General features: G+C 42.1%; 1 protein-coding gene across 10 annotated transcripts in view; it reads left to right on the top strand.

The window, feature by feature from the left end:
* LOC139761628 (uncharacterized) overlaps nucleotides 1-19,563 on the top strand; it is a 208,360-nt gene that overhangs the window by 187,480 nt on the left and 1,317 nt on the right. For 3 of the 10 annotated variants that reach the window (XM_071685901.1, XM_071685902.1, XM_071685903.1), the window contains exon 25: nucleotides 4,165-4,796. The exons of 1 other annotated variant lie outside the window; for it this stretch is intronic. In XM_071685901.1, coding sequence (XP_071542002.1) covers nucleotides 4,165-4,273 — 109 coding nt within the window. In that variant the 3' untranslated portion in view covers nucleotides 4,274-4,796. Of the gene's footprint in view, nucleotides 1-4,164; nucleotides 4,797-4,840; nucleotides 5,035-7,707; nucleotides 9,984-19,563 lie in introns of those variants that run through there. 6 more of the 10 variants (XR_011715565.1, XR_011715566.1, XM_071685906.1 and 3 more) reach the window with 4 other exon arrangements.

Consider the following 19,563-nt stretch of genomic DNA (forward strand, 5'->3'; position numbering starts at 1 on the left):
AAAACTGGAGGAAGTGAAGTGTTTTAGATATCTGGGAGTGGATCTGTCAGCGGATGGAACCATGGAAGCGGAAGTGGATCATAGGGTGGGGGAGGGGGCGAAAATTTTGGGAGCCTTGAAAAATGTGTGGAAGTCGAGAACATTATCCCGGAAAGCAAAAATGGGTATGTTTGAAGGAATAGTAGTTCCAACAATGTTGTATGGTTGCGAGGCGTGGGCTATGGATAGAGTTGTGCGCAGGAGGATGGATGTGCTGGAAATGAGATGTTTGAGGACAATGTGTGGTGTGAGGTGGTTTGATCGAGTAAGTAACGTAAGGGTAAGAGAGATGTGTGGAAATAAAAAGAGCGTGGTTGAGAGAGCAGAAGAGGGTGTTTTGAAATGGTTTGGGCACATGGAGAGAATGAGTGAGGAAAGATTGACCAAGAGGATATATGTGTCGGAGGTGGAGGGAACGAGGAGAAGAGGGAGACCAAATTGGAGGTGGAAAGATGGAGTGAAAAGGATTTTGTGTGATCGGGGCCTGAACATGCAGGAGGGTGAAAGGAGGGCAAGGAATAGAGTGAATTGGAGCGATGTGGTATACAGGGGTTGACGTGCTGTCAGTAGATTGAATCAAGGCATGTGAAGCGTCCGGGGTAAACCATGGAAAGCTGTGTAGGTATGTATATTTGCGTGTGTGGACGTGTGTATGTACATGTGTATGGGGGGGGTTGGGCCATTTCTTTCGTCTGTTTCCTTGCGCTACCTCGCAAACGCGGGAGACAGCGACAAAGTATAAAAAAAAAAAAAAAAAAAAATATATATATATATATATATATATATATATATATATATATATATATATATATATATATATATATATATATAAATGTTATATATATGACGTCCTAGCTACGTCTCTTCGTGGTGTATATTTAGTTCTTGTAAGTTCCCTGATGATGTGATCATTACTCGAAAGTGCACTTTGGAACAGATCGTGTTTCATTTCCCCGTGGACTAGAAGAAATATATATATATATATATATATATATATATATATATATATATATATATATATATATATATATATATATATATATATATAACGTATGAATGCAACTTGCAACTGGAAATCGGAGCCTTGATATTAAACATAACAGCCACGGTCGCCAGAAACAGCATCGTCAAACATTTCAGGTAATGGCAATGTCTGTCACGGGCATCAAATGAATCATACAATTACGTATATAAAGTTACCACTTGTGGGGAAATCTACATTTGCCTTGCAAATTGGTAAAAGGAAAAACTCTTAAAAATACTTTCACATAAAGTTGTAGGAATCGTTCCACGATACGGTGTTTGGTTAAAGTTTATGCGTATAAAATGATGGGGTTCCAGATTATTTTTTTATATTTGATTTTTCGCACATACATGTTTATTAGCTAAAGTTTGAATTTGATATCCTGTAGTCAATTTCACGTATTTTCTGAAATGTATTTAAGGCTCCTCGAACACAAAAAAAGTGTGAGTAATGAAATACAGCACAATTATGATAAAGAGAAACAGCGAAGTGATTCATAACGAAAATTCGAATCGCAAAGCGGAGCGATTTCATATCAAAGATACGAATCATTTCTCTCCATCTGCTTTTCCCACTCGCGTTGTAGGTAGTCATTCACACATTGTGGTGTGACTGCGTGTATTTGCGTGGCCCGAAAGGTCTGATTTATATTATTTTTGCAATTAAGTTAAAGCGAACGTAGAATACTTACTCGTAATGTTTCAGTTAGTGTCTATGAGCACAGGGGGATGTCATCTGATTGATAAGATAATGTGTTTAGGGGGGTGTTGGCCACCATGAGTTCATTGATAACAGCTGAGTTTAGAATTTTAAACATTGCCCCATCACTCGCTGATTGGTGAATTTTGAAATGTCTATGGATATGAAATTAAAAGTCTTCATTAAGTAGATATATTATATCCACGGCAAATAATGGATTTCCTTTAGGATTATTTTTATCAAATGTATCTCGGATTAATTGTAAAATTTTATTGTAGATTAATGTTTTATATACACTTGCACATTGTAGTTGAACCTAATGATGGATGTTGTAGTTACCTCAAACACTCGTTATGAAGTGGAATGAAAAAGCTGTTTCTAACAACGTTGTCATATATAGAGAAATTTACATAAGTAATACAGGGGCATAAGCGTTGTTCATCATGAGATCTGTTGTCTACTTTGCTCCCTATGACCAGCCATATTTTCCTCCACAAGAATTCATTCTGAAATTATTCCACCGAGGCCGTGTCTCTCTTAATGTAGAAGCCATCGAGTCTCTCCAAACCTACCATCACTTCCATTGTAATCTAGCCTTTTGCTGCCTCTCTGTAGGCTAGCCACCTCCTTCTTGGTTGCTGGTGTCTCAAATGCAGTTCTCCTTTGGTCTTTTACCTCCGCCGCAATCTATCCCACCTTTGTACGACCTCAGTCGAGCTCCATCTCTTTCCCCTGCTTCAAGTGCAGGCTCTCTCTCTCTCTCTCTGATGCCATCCTCTTCCCTCCTGCCACTTCCAGTTAGGGTCGCCTATCGTCCTGCCGTCTCACTCTTACGTTCCTTCCCGATCTTCTGCTGCCTTTAAGTGTAGCTTTAATCCCTTTCTTTACATCCACTGTGGTCCGTCTTATAGCTTCCTCTCTCATTTCGTATGCTCTTCCTTTTATCGTCTTCAGTGAGGTCTTCCTCTCTCATCTTGTATAGCCTTCCTCCACCCTGTCGCCTCCAGTGAGGTCTCCATCCCTTCTACAACTTGGTTGGCGGTTCTGCTTCCTACTTTAACCTCTACTGCTACGGACATTACTCATTCCTGTTGCCACTGCCGCTGATGTTATTCGAACTCCCTCCTTCGTGTAGCCTCTTCCTCCTCTTCTACATCTGCCTTCCGCAACTCCTGGTGCCTTGTAGTGCGACCGCACGCCCCACCACTCTCTTTCATCCCTAATTGTTCCTCCCAGCCTCTCCTACCACGACCCTCTTCTGTCATCGTGACTACTAAGCCTCAGTGAGCTGTCACCCGACCCAGCCACTCGCCGACTACACACAGTCCTTCCATCATCTCCCGCGTAATTAGCTTCTCTGTGTCCTCGCCCAGCAACGGAATCAGGTGTTCATTGCTCTGTCGAGTGTTACACAAGATGAACGGAGGGAACGAATTTGTTAGTCCCAGTTGGAGAGAGATACCTCAGTAGCCCAGAGAGACGATGCGTAGCTTCGATTTAAGAGACGGTGATCTATGTGGAGTGTTCGTATCCCCAAGCAAGCACGAGTAGAGTGGGTTAGAAATAAAACAGAGGATTGTTCTCCCAGATGCTGAAGATACACTGCCAGAGGAAGAGACTACTATCATAGAGAGCTTCCTCAACTTTTGAGGTTCAGCTGACAACCTTGAGAAGTTGAATTCAGTCAGATTTCTAATGTTTTTCGTATACTTTCCCGTATGTTCAAAATTGTAACTACAGTACTACGTAGCACCTTAGTTGTACAGTAAACCAATGCCTCACTGGCTGTTCATATTCTCGTATCTAGTTCTTAATTTGAATCCCCAGAAAAAAAATAGAATAACCCACACAAGCAACCATGTATGTAGTAGTAAGCACACATACGTAGACATATCTAACATACACGTAGGCTATTGTAGAATAATAGTTAACCTGATTAGCTTTTAATGTAACGCAGTGTGTAAACCAGTATATATATTTTTTTTAATGTAGCTTTTATTTAGTTCTGTATATAACAGAAAATATCTGTTGTTATAAGGGAATGATTTAGCTGTGTGCATAGTTCTGTTCTATATATTGTGTTTGGCTCCAGCAACACAAGGCATGCGTCACTGATCTAGGTCAGGCAAATATTGCTTGGCCTCTTATTTTTTATTTTGAATGATAGGGGGAGTGTCAGATGTTATTCAGTCGCCCAGCATATGCCTCTCACATTAGCCCTCCCTCACTGACATATTACTAAATGTAAACTTTTATGATAAGCAGCTTAAGGCAACACTGCTCTTATGTTGAAGGTTAATATTTGAACAATTTTATGAATTTATCAAACATGTGAAGAAAATGACGGAGTTGGTTTTACATTCCTGACCTTCCTTTTTCTCCATTTTCTTTTCCATATCTAGCCTCTTCGTGTTCTTCAAATATCTCCCTTTTCCCATTGCCATGGCTTTGAGCGTTCTAATTCTCATCACCGTATCCTTCCACTTGGGCAAGGATGTGGCCACAGAGTAGCTCACCTGGTAAGCCAGTTGTGTAGCAAGAGTAACAGCAGAGTTCATCTACCAGTCCCTCTGACCAGTGCCAACCCAGACACACACGTTGGTGACTGTGTGGTGACCCAAGGAAGCACACCGACATGAGCCACCTTCCCTCTAGACATACACACGCACACGCACGCACACACGCACGCACACACGCACGCACACACACACACACACACACACACACTTACATATGTGCTCCTCGCCACCTCTCCTCCCATGTGTTCACCACCTGCCTCTTATGCTTGAGACGGGGGCCGTAAATACATTAAATGGTTTCATATAATTTAGCTTCGTTATAGCAGCTGTGGAAGCTTGAGTAAGTACAGTATTTGGTAAGATGTACGTTATTGTGCTTACTCTTCTCTTCTCTTCTCTTCTCTTCTCTTCTCTTCTCTTCTCTTCTCTTCTCTTCTCTTCTCTTCTCTCCTCTCCTCTCCTTCTCTCTCTCTCTCTTCCATTACTGCCGCTCGTGTTATATACTAAAGATGGAATGTCCCCCCTATCTCTGTCTCTCTCTCTCTCTCTCACGTGCTAGCGGTGGCAGTCTCCTGGGCAAGGTGTTTGGAGGGGGCTGGTTCAGCAGCTCCAAGACGAAGGAGACCAGCCGGCGGGGGAGTGCCCCCGCGAAGCAATCCTCGTGAAATCCCCCCTGCTCAATTCTCCGTGGACACGAACCCCCCAAAACTCCACGGAGACCATTCGCCCGATTTAACTCACGCCTCGGCTCAGGTGCCCACCAAAATTTTTCTCTACCCACCCATTAACACCCACCTGGTTTTCCTTTTTTTTTTTTTCGGTTGTGCTATTTTTTTTTTTCTAAATCGCAATATAACCGGGATATATATATTTTTTTCTTTTCTACCCCCTCGACTGCTGCAGCATGCTAAAGTGGACCAATTTTACTTTATATTAACTGTGAGCTGGCATGACCCCCTTTAAAGGCTATGCATGTTAACCCCTTTATTGAGTAAGGTCACTCATTGAATAGCTTGCTGTCGTCCCCCCACTGATCCATACCCACTGTGGGAGCGCAGTGTGCCTTTCCTATTAACCGGATGTGTCCTACGTTGCTTGCTCTAGGCCACCCCACCGAGCTTCTGGGATGTTGGAGGTGAACTCTGCTGTTATATATAAAGTTGCTCAGTAAGAACGGCTTGAAATAAAGACGTCCTTTTGTGTAAAATCGTAAACATGATCGTGTTTGGCGTGTACAACCCTAGAAGCTAAGTGTGTGTGGGGGTCATCCTGCTGGTGCAGTCTGCAAATCAGCAGGTCTGGTGGCGGTCTCTTGTGCATGTAAGTAGTCGTTGGTGGGAGTGCAGGTCCACGCCTTCGTTTCCACACATATACCGCAAACAGTGAGAGATGCAACACTTGCTGCTGGTTACTCCGTCCTGCATGACGTGTCTTGTGTTGGTCGACCTCTTGTTACGTGTGTGTGTGTGATACCTCCTCGTCACATCCACAGAGTGTGAGGTTTGCCTGAATGCTAGACTATAATATTTTTCTTTTTGTCACTTTTTTACGTGTTTTTTTTGACACTAAAGACCGAGACGGAAGACTGTATTTGGCACCGGCCTCTCTGTCGACATTGGAGTTGTGAACATGTTTTTTTTTATATTAACACAGCTGGGGAGCCGGTGTCGACTTCCCTGCAGCAAACCAAGTTGAGACTCCTTCATAGGTTCATCCATATTGTGTACACTAATGGCTCCAGTTCGTCTTGTCCGTTGTTGGAAACTTATTATGTGGCATTATGTGGCATTTGTCATTACATACCATCAGGATGTTTTCTGCCATCCATTTGCCTGACAGCTTAGGTTTCTTGTTTCCAAGTTAATTAATCATAATTTTTTTTTTCTTCTGTTCATGGAGACTTATTAAGCGTAGGTGTTTTCCTTGTTCCACTTGTTTGTTGAAGAAATGGCCTTTGATCTCATTCATCCCATTGTACGACTCACGGAAATATGTATAAGTGTTGCACCACAGTTTTTGTCCTCATTCATTAGCTGATGAGTCTTCATAGACACACGCACACACACACACACACACACACACACACACACACACACACACACACACACACACACACACACGCTCTCCACACACTCTCCACACACTCCCCATCACTCTACAGGTGACCACTTAACTCAGCTTCACCTTGACGCGTGACTTTGCCTTCTGAGTTGACCCTCTGAGTAGACGGATACGAACCTTGAGCATAACCGGATTACCTTGGAGTAGGATAGCAGGATATTTTTCCATACCCTGACCCTTAAAGGTGAGGCCATTATACCCAAGGGTTCGTACGACCGTCGTGTTCAAGGGTCGTGTCATTTATGCTCAAAGGGTGGTTCCATCGTGTTCAAGTGGTCGAACACTTTGCTGCTCTGGGTGAGGTGTTATTCTTAAACTTGATGAGTCCGGTGCAAACACAGTGATCCCCCTTGAAAACGGGGAAACAGACAACTCTACTATTACCATTCCTTCAATTTCTGTCCCTTATTGAATCATAGTTGGCGATCAGGCCTCACCTTTCGATATCTTCCTTAGCCACACAAACCACCATCACCAGTCTTTGAACGCTCACATCACACCATTGCTCTACATAACAGGTCTTACATCTTGCAGAGAATTAGCCATTGAAGTCAGACACCCACCCACACACCATCCCTTTCCCTCATTGTATGTCGCCTGTTGAACGCACCCTATGCTCCATTCAGACAGGTAACACAGACCTGAACCAGTCGCCTTAACACGTCCGCTTTTATGGCTTCTTTTTTATTTCTTCGTGGTCTGGCTGCCAAAGAGCTTTTGATATGGTAAGGCGCTGCATAAATGCTTACTAATGAATAATACTTAACACTACAATAGTTTTGTTAATACAGTTATGGTGCAGTAGAATGCGCCCTCAACCTCTGCCGATCATATAATCACTGGAAAAAAACATTACAATCATGAGAGGAATAGAATTAAGGAATTATCTTGCTCACACACACACTTTTTGCATATACAGTCAAACCATATGACCACACGCACAGCATGCACATATTAGAATAGAATTAGAAAGACAAATAGGACAATCACATAGACAGACAGACAGACAAGTAAGCACATACATGAATATGCATCGGCTTGTTAGCTGATACACAGCGGCACACAGATACACAAACGCGCACACACAAACATACAAGACAGGAATCTCAAAAGAAATGTATAGACATTCAGATACGCAAATGCGTAGCAATAGAGTGACACACACACACACACACACACACACACACACACACACACACACTGGAAGCACCACATTGTTCGTCCATTAGTACAATTAGAACAGACCTTCAGCTTGCACGCCCGTGGTAGGGATGTGCATTACTAATGTGGCATTTCATTGCACAGGTGCGGGTAAGGATCAAGGAACCTGATGTGGGTGTGGGCCACACCCGCGGCCGAGCCTCCTCTCCAACCAGGGGGAAGGGAGGGGATGTGTATGTGTGTGTGTTTGTGTGTTCTATCACTCGTTAATGACGTGGTCACCAGAGGTCTTTCATCCACACCACTTTTAAATGCTTCTCTGCTGAGGGTAATACATACCTCAGCGATATACAAAGTGTATAGTTTCTTATTTGGTCATGTGTATAGAGATGTATATTTTTCAAAGAGGTGATATGTTGATCCCCCCTTTTTTTTCTCTCATTCAACATTGGCTTTCGATTGCCGAAAACTACTGTCTAGTCATCTTGTGTGTGTATGTGTGTGTGTTTGTGTGGAGAGAGAGCGCATCTCACTCTCGTAGAAGCCAGGTCGTCACTCTCATATCCCCATTCCCTCGCTTCCCTTCTCTGGTGACGAGTCTAATTCCACAAACAGTATGGAGACTATTGTTCTTAATTCTGTACGCTGTCAAGGACCCCCTGGGTTGGAGCGTTAGACCCTACGGACACGACCTTCCCCCAAAGGCAGGACGTCGCTGGAGGCGTGACGCACGTCCCGCGCCTCGCCAAGCTCGCCTTCCCTACCCTGCTGACGACTCTATAGCCCCCACTCCTCATCCTCACACGTCGTGACCAGGATAAAAGGAAAAAAAAAAGCATCGCAACAGAGGATTTGATCCTACTTAAGCGTTAAATCGCACTAAACTGGAGGAGTTAATCCTTCTTAAGCATTAAATTGCACCACAAGAGAGGATTTGATCCTGCTTAAGCGTTAAATCGCGGTACAACATAGGATTTAATCCTATTTATAAGCGTCAGATCGCAGTACAACATAGGATTTAATCCTATATAAGGTTACGACGTACTACGACAGAGGCTTTGATGCTATTTTAGGGGGTTATATCGAGTTTCTCTCAGGTTCTTGCCAGGAGATTTATCCTCAATGGAAACCATGTATGGGATCGAGCTGCAGGAGAGATGCAACAGCGGGGTGCGTCAGCCATGTACGGCGTGTTACTCTCACAGCAACGCGCCGAGACCCCTTCTTTTTTTCTTCAATCCCATTACCTCCAGCGCCTTGCGGAGTCGACACCAACCGGACTTTCAATCATCTGCCCTGACTGAGGTACGCTTGCCTGGGTCACCCCGAGTCTTAGGACCGTGACCCTTCATGAGCTGATGAGGACTTCGCTTCTCTCCCTCTATTGCCGGTCAGTCTACTGATGATTCGACGACGGAGCCCTCCTCCCCCTCCTGTTCAGGGAGGTGAAGCAAAGGGTGTTTACCTTCCCCCGTAAAACACCCGAACCGGTCGAATTTTTATTACGGAGTTCCCCTAGGCTATTTTAAAGGCCAAGTGTTCCACTGAGGAACGCGAGTATCTCCGTGCGATACATGTGTTCCGTGTGATACATACGCTCCGCGTGTGATACATATGCTCCGTGTGAAGTATTGCATTTGAAAAGTCTGACTGTAAAAATACGGTAGAATGTGTGTGTGTGTGTGCCTGTGAGAGAGAGAGAGAGAGAGAGAGAGGGAGAGAAAGAGCAGATGTGAAGGTTTTATTTTAGCCATTCTTCAGAGAGAGAGAGAGAGAGAGAGAGAGAGAGAGAGAGAGAGAAAAAAAAATTTGTAGTTTTCTATTTGATTGACTCTAGATTATAAGCTCCCTGAAAACAGGCACTGTCTGTGATGTAGGGAGGTAGATATATTGTAAATCTTTCTGTTTGAAAGTTTTCATCATATAATGTTACTTTATGAGTAGGTTAAATCTGTGAATATCTTTTATATAAATATATAGATATATAATTATTCTTATTTTTATGATGATTATGGTAATTATGATATCCAGTAAGGTATTGTCATTTCTCTGGACGGAGCATCTCTTCCGATTATTAGATGACATCCGATTTTTACGTATGGATTGTAAGTCCGATCGTGAGAGCAAAGAGCGTCGTATATTTAATCTTGATGTGGGAGACGCATGACGCCTCTGGAGGAGGAGGAGGTGTTTTTTATTGGTTCGTGTTATCGACCACACCAGCTCTCCCGGATGCTACAGCATGACTTCCCATATATCATAGCTTTCGTTTGTTTGTGTACATAGTGGACGCTCCCAGGATAATGAATGCAGATCGTGGAAGTCACATTGGCCTCATCTAGCGCACTGCTGTGGTGCGCTGCTCTTGGCAGCAGGAAATGTACCAATTTTTATAATTATTCAATAAAAAATGTACTTTACGTGTGATGTGTTTATTCCCCTCCTTGAGTGTTGGTGTCTGGTGCGTGTTCACTCTGCCTTGATGTGACAGACGCAAAACAAAATGTTTGGAGCATGACGGTTTTAGTTACATGGTGTTGATTTTGTGGTCTGCCTAAGTTAGACCTGGATGATCATTGTCTCCTATAACAAAAGAGGTAAGGACATAGTGTACACACACACAAACTCACCGAACTATACAGATTATAACGAAATGACAGAGAAATAAAGAGTAGATGACAGAAAGAGAAAGAGTAAATGACAGAGAAAGAATTAGTGACAGAGAGAGAAAGAGTGAATGACAGAAAGAGTAAATGACAGAGAGTAAATGACAAAGAGAGAGAGAGAGAGAGAGAGAGAGAGAGAGAGAGAGAGAGAGAGACTATAAGTATATGCACTTGACTCTGAAGAAGTGATCTTCAGTCTACCACCCTCTTGTCATTTTATGTGGCGTAATTTTAACTGGAATTATGAGATCCGGCATTGTAAGTTTCTTCTTAGTCCACCACCACCAGAGGAATTACTGGAGGTGCATATCTCTAGTGTGTAAATTCTCTTTTACACACTAAGGAGTTGCAGGCCGATCCCAAGGTAATTTGCCTGGATCTTCGAGGTGTGTAAGCTTGTGGCAGCACATCTTTGGTGATGTCATAACGTGAGTGTTGACGTGGAATGTGAGGATAGATAGTCAAGTGTAGGTGGGAGGTGAGGGCAGTAGGCCTCTTTACATTGGTGGGGTAGTGAGAGCGGCAGTGTGGGTTGTAAGGGTGATGGTCGTTGTGGTAATTGATGGTAATTGTGTAAGTGTGATAGTCATGAATGGCGGTCATTGTGGCAAAACAAGTGTAGGTGGTGTGGGTTGAGTGATAGTGTCCGATGTGGTGTGATGGATAGTGTTGTAGATAGGTTGACGTGGTGGTCAAGAACATTTAAGTGTAAGCAGGAGGAGGAGGGCTGATGGCTGGAGTGCTGGTGATGTGGTGGTGACGATGATGTGGCGAGAGCGATGTGGAGTAGTTGAGTCGATTTGTGGTGAAGGTTCTTTTTGTGTTGGTGGTTGTTAAGATGCTGCAGATGATGCTGGAGATTGAAGCGTTGTAGGTCCATCAATTAATACTAGTAGTAGTAATAGTAGTAGAAGTAGCCATAGCAGTATCAGTAGTAGTAAGAATAGTAGATATAGTAGTAGTTGTAATAGTAATACTGGTGGTGGTAATAGTATTATAATTATTATTATTATTAACTGTTAAATGGCTGAAGTTTTATCTCTGACTAGAATTTCATATATTGGCATAAAAAAGATGTTTCATACCTTCAAGGATTTATCATAGTGATTTTGCTTAATTTTCCACGAACAGTGCTTTTGAACCTGTCAACAAACATTTCGACAAACACAAAAACAAAACAACTATGTGTAATAAACATCTTACATCTCATTGAAACAGAATAATTCAGCATCGTTTACCAGGCCTCATTATACTACCAACAACACAAAGGTCTACGGGTTAATGATACCCCATTACATTACCATTATTATAACAACTCTACGGGTGTACGAACCAACATTTAACATTTCCAACACAAAAAATGTCTAGCGATACACAGATACGTGTATCGCCAACACATCAGAAAACATGGCACACATTTTAGCAGGTCATGGGAAAAGAAAAACACACGAACACCTTTCCGATTTGTTGATTGGACTGGCGAGTTTTAAGAGGTGCAGAAATCATAGGTTAGAGAAGGTTTCTGGAAGAGTGACGAAGAGAACGAGGTCATAGATATTATAAGGTACGAGGTCATAGACATTATAAGGGACTAGGTCATAGACATTATATGAACGAGGTCATAGACATTATATGAACGAGGTCATAAACATTATATGAACGAGGTCATAGACATTATATGAACGAGGTCATAAACATTATAAGGGACTAGGTCATAAACATTATATGAACGAGGTCATAGACATTATATGAACGAGGTCATAGACATTATATGAACGAGGTCATAAACATTATAAGGGACTAGGTCATAAACATTATATGAACGAGGTCATAGACATTATATGGACGAGGTCATAGACATTATATGAACGAGGTCATAAACATTACAAGGGACTAGGTCATAGACATTATATGAACGAGGTCATAGACATTATATGAACGAGGTCATAAACATTATAAGGGACTAGGTCATAGACATTATATGAACGAGGCCATAGACATTATATGAACGAGGTCATAAACATTATAAGGGACTAGGTCATAGACATTATATGAACGAGGTCATAGACATTATATGAACGAGGTCATAAACATTATAAGGGACTAGGTCATAGACACTCTAAGGAACGAGGTCATAGAAATTATAATGAGGGTCAGAATATTAATAAAAGTAATAATGATAATAATGGATATGATTATAATAATAATATGTTATTTAGAGACTTGCAGATCGTGCAAATCCATGTGTGAATAATGCAAAAAGTGTATACGGAAATACGAACCAACACTTGATTACGTACAAAAAATCGACGTCCGGCGCGACCCACATCTCACTACCAACAAATTGAATTAGGGAAAAAAAATTAATAATTATAGTATCCGCTTTGTAACTCAAATTTTACAAAACGCTAGAAAAGTTGACTGGTTTACCAACCCACATTTCACTGTCCTGAGAAAATTTTTTACGAAATTGGGAACCGACATACCATTAACACTCGTAGATCTTTAGACATACCAAGTCATATATTACTAAGACAACATATACTCTCTAGATTTACCAGACTACATTGCTTGATCATAAAGAACAGATTTCTCTACGAAGCCACGAACGCACAACTTTCAGACAGATCCCTCAGATGGCTCTAACTGAAAACGATTACCATCTTCCCTTGACTGCTGAACTGAGGGAGGAGTTTTACGCGTCGTGGAGTGGAATTGGGGGGGGGGGAAGTGGGAGGATTGCTTGCAGGTTGTTAGGAACATGGTGATCATGAGAAAGTTGTGGAAAAGATAAGTGGGGGGTCGTTATGGACCATCGAGGTCTTAAGAGGTGCTGTAGTTTTTTGTGTGTACCCCCTCGACGGAATTACCATGTTTCACGGATGTAAAAATGTACAGACTTATTTACTTATTTACCCAGATTTAAAGTTATAGAAAATAATGCTTATGGTGTCACAAATTCAGGTTGATATAGTTTCTTTTTTGGTGAGTCATATTCGAGATGGTTTTTGAGAAAATATGAGAGTTTTATAAACCATTAATCTGCCAGAGGAAGAGATAAGCGTTCCCAGTATCATTTGTCTTATGAAGCCCTTGCCTTATTGAGAGGCATTAAGGTTGTGGTGATAAGAGAGGGAAGAGAGATGGCTCAATATAGACCTCAGGAGCGGCGGGGTGGTGGTTCTGGTCGTGGTTGTGGTAAAGGAGATGGTGGTAGTGATGGTGAAAATGCTCTTAGTGGTGGTAGCTGTGGTGATAGTTGTGGTGGTAATGGTGATAAGTGGTGGTATTGGTATAGTGGAGATGGTAATAGTGATAGTGGTTATGGTAGCAGTGGTGATAACAGTAGTTGTGGCGATGGTGGTAGCTTTGGTGGTAGTAGTGATGCTGGTGGTGGTGATGGTGATTAGAGGTAGTAGCGGCTTAGGTCTCTGGAAAAAGGTTCTTTGCGTGTCATGACCTGGAATACTACAGTCTTTAATAACGTTCCAGAAGACGTGAAATACGGTCCAGGCTCAGGTCTCGTACCGGTCGTTGTGGTAAGATTTACTGTGGTAATTGTGCCTTGATGGCCGACATCTCGCTGGGGTTTTTCGTCTATTTTTGTCGCGTTTAAACTTCGCCTCAAACGTTACCCGTAACTGTAGCGTAACCTGTATAAACACACACTAGTAGGATAAGTAAGGTATCTGGGGGCCCCTCGCTGATATACACGGTGGATAAAAAGGAGAAAACGTATCCTTGACACAAACTTGAAACTTTCCTCGTAATTCTTCGAGCGAGCAATAACAGCGCAGCCTCAAATGTGAACTTTATCCCGGGAGAAAGAGCGAAGCATGTGCGAGAAACATACGCTGTGTGGTAATGGAAAATACTGGTCTCAGGTTACTGGGCGCCGAGGGCTGAAGACGCACTTTTTTACGATTACTTAGTTTCTAGCATTACAGTCACAGCTCGGTAGATATATTGAATATTTTACGAGACATGCTTCACAGACGTGTGTGTGTTTGTCTCATTACTATTCGCGAAGGCTGGAAGACTTATTCGTCTAAGAATAGACAGATAGGTAAATAGATTTCCCAAAAATACAGCCCTCTATCTACAATCAAGCCCCATAACCCTTTCCAGCTGCTCTATGTAGGCAGCTGTGTGAGAAAGACAAGTGATTTCCAGGAATCCATGGATGGAAGTGCTTCCTACCACCTCCTTCCAGCACCTTTAAGACCGGCGGATGGGAACATCTGGTTGGCAGTCTCCCCATCTATAGTTCCTCCCTCTCGAAACTTTCTGTGGAGTTTCGCCTCCGTCAGCTGGCTCCTGTCTCATCATCCCAGAGGTCCAGGCAACTCTCATACGAATGATGGTGACCAAGGAGATCCATTTAGCACCATTAGGGCATCCCATGATCACGAGCATCCCGTAGAATATCATGTACTTTCATCAGACTCGTCTGAGAAGCCTGGCTCGAATCATATCAGGAACCAACTACCCAGGTTCTTTGCATCCAAGGGCCTCCTAAGTGTCCATCTTCATCGCTACCAACGAATACGACTATACCACGAGTACCTGGTACTCTCCCTCATTGGGTATGAGGAAGTGATACTACGATGGTCTTACATCCTCTTGTAGGAGACGTAGAGGAAGCAATGCTAGGCTGCTGTAGTTCTTTCTTCCGTCAGAGGCCTCATGTAAATCACTCCTACGACGGGTTGTGTAAATCTCGCTCTTTTCACTGGGAGAACGTTATCAAGTTGATAGATTATTCTGAGCCACAGAGTAACGTTGGCCAAGAAGGTCAGGCGGTTTATTGCCTCGGACGTGAGCCAAGAGCCCCCCATCGACCTGGCGATATCCTCCCCAATGGGCACAGGGAAACATTACCACGCAAGACGGACAGGCTTCAGTCCAGGGCCACGAAGAAACATTACCACACTGAATTGTGAGGCCTCTCTGCCCTGTGTGACGCTGGGGTGACTTTGATTTGGATCTGGTTGCACGTCTAGGACCACAAGGTGAAGGATACCTCTCACTGGTCTGACAACACCTTGACTTAAATCGTACGTGACATCCTGAAGCTAGAGTCTCCTACACTGTTACTGAGGATAGGGATTAACACAACCAAGCTAACGTGCTGACTCCAGTGTCCAGTCCAGGGATATTAAGGATATAGATGCGTCTATGTTGATACTTTGCCCTCCGCAACCGTGAACGGAGAGAGAGGAGGTGTGAGTGAGGTTCCGGTCCACATCAGTGAGAGGTGGATATAGAGGCATTCGTCAGACGATGTGGGTAGAGATACTTACTAGTCATCCAACGATGTGGATTGAGGCAATATTTGTCAGCTTATGAGGGTAGAGGTACTAATCATCGCCTCAAATACGTGGAGGTCATGATCATCAATCATGTCTATGGAAGGTATTAGTCATCAATTGAAGTGTGTAGAAGTACTCGTTGTCAGTTGAAGTGTGGAGGCACCAGTCATCAACTGATGTGGATGGAGGCACCAGTCATCAACTGATGTGGATGAAGGTACCAGTCATCAACTGATGTGGATGAAGGTACCAGTCATCAACTGATGTGGATGAAGGTACCAGTCATCAACTGATGTGGATGGAGGCACCAGTCATCAACTGATGTGGATGAAGGTACCAGTCATCAACCGATGTGGATGAAGGTACCAGTCAACAACTGATGAGTGTGGAGATGATCGTCATCATTTGATGTATACGTGTTAGTACCGAGCTTTATGTGATGTGTGTCAGAAGAAGGAACCCACTAACCAAAACACCTACTGTAAAGTCTCGACCAGTTAGACTTTGAACCACTTGTCAGAGTTGTGGTTACGCAAACTACAAGGATCACGGAGGAAAACTGCCTTACACTGTCCACCTAATGGCCAGTAACAGAAATTGCATTTCAAGAAAACGTCCCTTAATAGAATACGTGAAACCACCCCATTAACAATGCAGTTAAACTTAAGCCTCTTCTCCCGTTGTCTCCCCAAGATCGACCGATAAAATTTCATTTTATATTATAATCTTTTAAATTCCATTTTATGATATCAAAATCTTGAACGAATGATCTGAACTCACTCGAGTATTTTCAAAGCTTTGACATTCATTCATGATTGAACTCCATGACTTGCTCTACTCTTGCATAAAGACATTTAGCATTTCTTATCTTTTATCTGAAAGTATGATGCATTGACCAGTCTTCCAGCGACACTTTGGACCGAGTTATAGGAAGGAGGTGATCTTTCGTATGTTTATCGTTAGTTTATGAGCAATTAAGAGTAACATAATGCCAAGCCAAAGAATATACGGCTCATAAACACACATTAACTCACCCTACAGAGGAGCTACGTGCTCCACACAAGAGCAGTGGCAACATTTGTACGCAACAGTAGCACTAGGACCAGGTCACAACGGGTGATAACGACAGTAACAGTAGCACCGATCAGGGCTATGACGTCTGTAATCATGTCAACCTCAAGAACGACGAGACAGTAGCAGTGACGGAGATATGAGCAATAACGGGAACTAGAAAGCACCAACAACAAAGACAGAGGCACCTGGTCGTGCAGGTGATCACAGGAGCAACCACAACACAAACACACAAATACAGTAATGCCATCGTCAAGATCGACAGCTGATGCAACACCAACATTATACCAGCAGCAGCCATAGCAGTAGTAGCAGCAGTCAGAGTAAAGCAAGAAAGCAGAATGCAACATGTTTGCTTGGTATACAAAATGATCCTTCCATTACTGACAGCTTTTGTCGTCCTCATTTGAGATAACCTGATACCCGCCTTCCCCCGGGAGGTCCAATTTTCCAAACTCCGCACCTTTACTGTGTTTCTAAAAGATTTGAATATTTTGTTAAGATTATTTTGACGACAAACAATGTTATGTATGAAACGAAAAAAAGATATGTGTTTTTACAAGTGAAGGACGATTTGCCTGTGTGTGCAATGACGGATGTATATTTATCTGATAATTTGTATTTCATGATCATGAGAATCTAAACTACTTTCCGTATACATACACGCCGCAGAATCCGACATTTCGAAATACAATTTCGTTTTGGAAAAATCTGAAAATTTAAAGAAGTAGACAGTATCCAATCAGTATTTTTCTTATTTTCAAAATTTTATGGTTCCATAATTACTCTGGCAAAAGGGGAGTAGATTTTTTTTTTTCTCATGCAAATATATCATCGCTTTGGTTGCCAGTTGGAATTGGCGATTTTATGTTGTAAACATACGTGACCACGTCAAGTTAAACGATATGTTATCAGCGTTGCGTTGGGGTTTTAGGGGTCACGCATGCATGCAAGAGCTATAGAAATTGTTAATGTAATTGGTGATATTAGAGGAGGTGAGTCATTCTCTCTCTCTCTCTCTCTCTCTCTCTCTCTCTCTCTCTCTCTCTCTCTCTCTCTCTCTCTCTCTCTCTCTCATATATGTATAATAGAGTGCAAAGGAACGCGCACAAGTATATGTTCTCACTCACACTGAATACGTGCCCAGCATACGAATATGCTGGCATAGGTGTACAAATACGTATACACAGACAAAAAATTTATGCACATACTGCACACACACTCACAAACATATATACACAGGCAAACACAGACACGAGGAAGGATATAAAGTAACACACATGCATTTTTCTTTTTTGTCTCAACACAACACACAGCTCATAACCTAATTACATCACTTGTTAATGAAAAGCAAAGCCTTAGAAATCCTCGAAAAAAAAATATTATCTTTGTGCTCTCATTATTTATGTTATCCTGTGCTTGAAATCAAACACATATACGCCTGGCAGCGTTCTTACGTACGTGCGTATGAATGTGCGCAGTCAAGACACAGCTGCGTGTCTTCATGCTGTGTGCGCAGTTTTCCCTCCGGCATCATTAACGGCGAGCCGAGGAGAGATCTGCATTAATTATTCATGAGTAATTAGGGTAAGTGCACGGAAGTGTGGCCGACAATGTGATCGAATAGCCAATAGTGATTATGTCGTGCTTCCAGGGTAGTTATCTCTGTAATGATGGTTGAGCCAACAATGATTATGGTTGGGTGAAGAGAAACGTAATCTCATTACCCTGCAATTAAAAGGCTGTTGTCGAGAATTTTGTAATGAACAGAAAATTGGATGAGGAATATCCCCCTCCCCCCAAAAAAAAAAGAAAAAAAAAATATTGCTCGCACGGCAGAACTTTGGACAACGGCACGAAATAAATGAAATGGTGACTTTTCAGAACTAAAGTTAGTAATCATGATAACAGAATATATCATATAGCAGTCATGATGACAGAATAAATCATTTCATATAGTAATCATGATAACAGAACATATATAGTAATCATGATAACAAAACATATCATTTTATATAGTAATCATGATAACCGAATGTATCGTTTCATATAGTAATCATAACAAAACATATCATTGTTTACAACGTCTTTAACGTCTATATGCTCATAGGTTCGATAACCGTTGCTAACATAGGCTAATATGTAGCGCTGTTGTAGGTACTCTCGTCTGTAGGGCCTCTCTGTTAAAGTGGTCCACACTCTTAACAATTTACGTAATATTCTAAGCTCTGTGAACATATAGGCTCTGATTCATGTCCTCTATAGGAAAGTCCTTTTGACACCCTTGGTGTATCTGAGGTTATCGGAAGGGACGATAACAAGGAGATAAGGTTCGACTTCTAGGAACCAGTGGTTAACGAAATTGCTTACGAATATATTCATTCACTAAAAATCAACAGTGACATCAGTATTTTCAATAAAACTACAGTAACCTTGATTATAATGATAAGTAGATGAAATGATTCGGGATCATTGGAAATAAGTACCAGTACAGTAGATCATGTGGATGATTATTTTTCTATCTACTTGTTTCTAATCCACTAAAGTTCGTGTGTGTAGGAGTCTCAAGAACTTATATAAAAGTCTGTAGTTAACAGGTATCTGGTGGTGTGTTGTTTTGATGCTCAGCTTTACGATTTGTGATCAAGGAAGCTTTGAACCTGTGTGTTATGCTCCTCGATGCCATACCGAGTGGCGTTTGCACTTGTCCATGAACGTCTGTGTGTCTTGACATCATGTCGTGATGTAAGACGAGTCAGGGATTGTTCATGGACCCAACTTGTCAGACTTATTCTTCACTTAAAGTTTCACATCTGATAGAGGTTTTAAGGTCCGGGGATAAAAGGTGAAGTAGAAATTATTTGTGTTATAGATTCCCTCTCATGCGTCCACAGCATTTGTAGATTCGGTTAAACAGATGTATATATGACTTTATAATACACATTTCCCAA

This window comes from Panulirus ornatus, chromosome 41 (assembly GCF_036320965.1).
Source record: "Panulirus ornatus isolate Po-2019 chromosome 41, ASM3632096v1, whole genome shotgun sequence".
Taxonomy (NCBI): domain Eukaryota; kingdom Metazoa; phylum Arthropoda; class Malacostraca; order Decapoda; family Palinuridae; genus Panulirus; species Panulirus ornatus.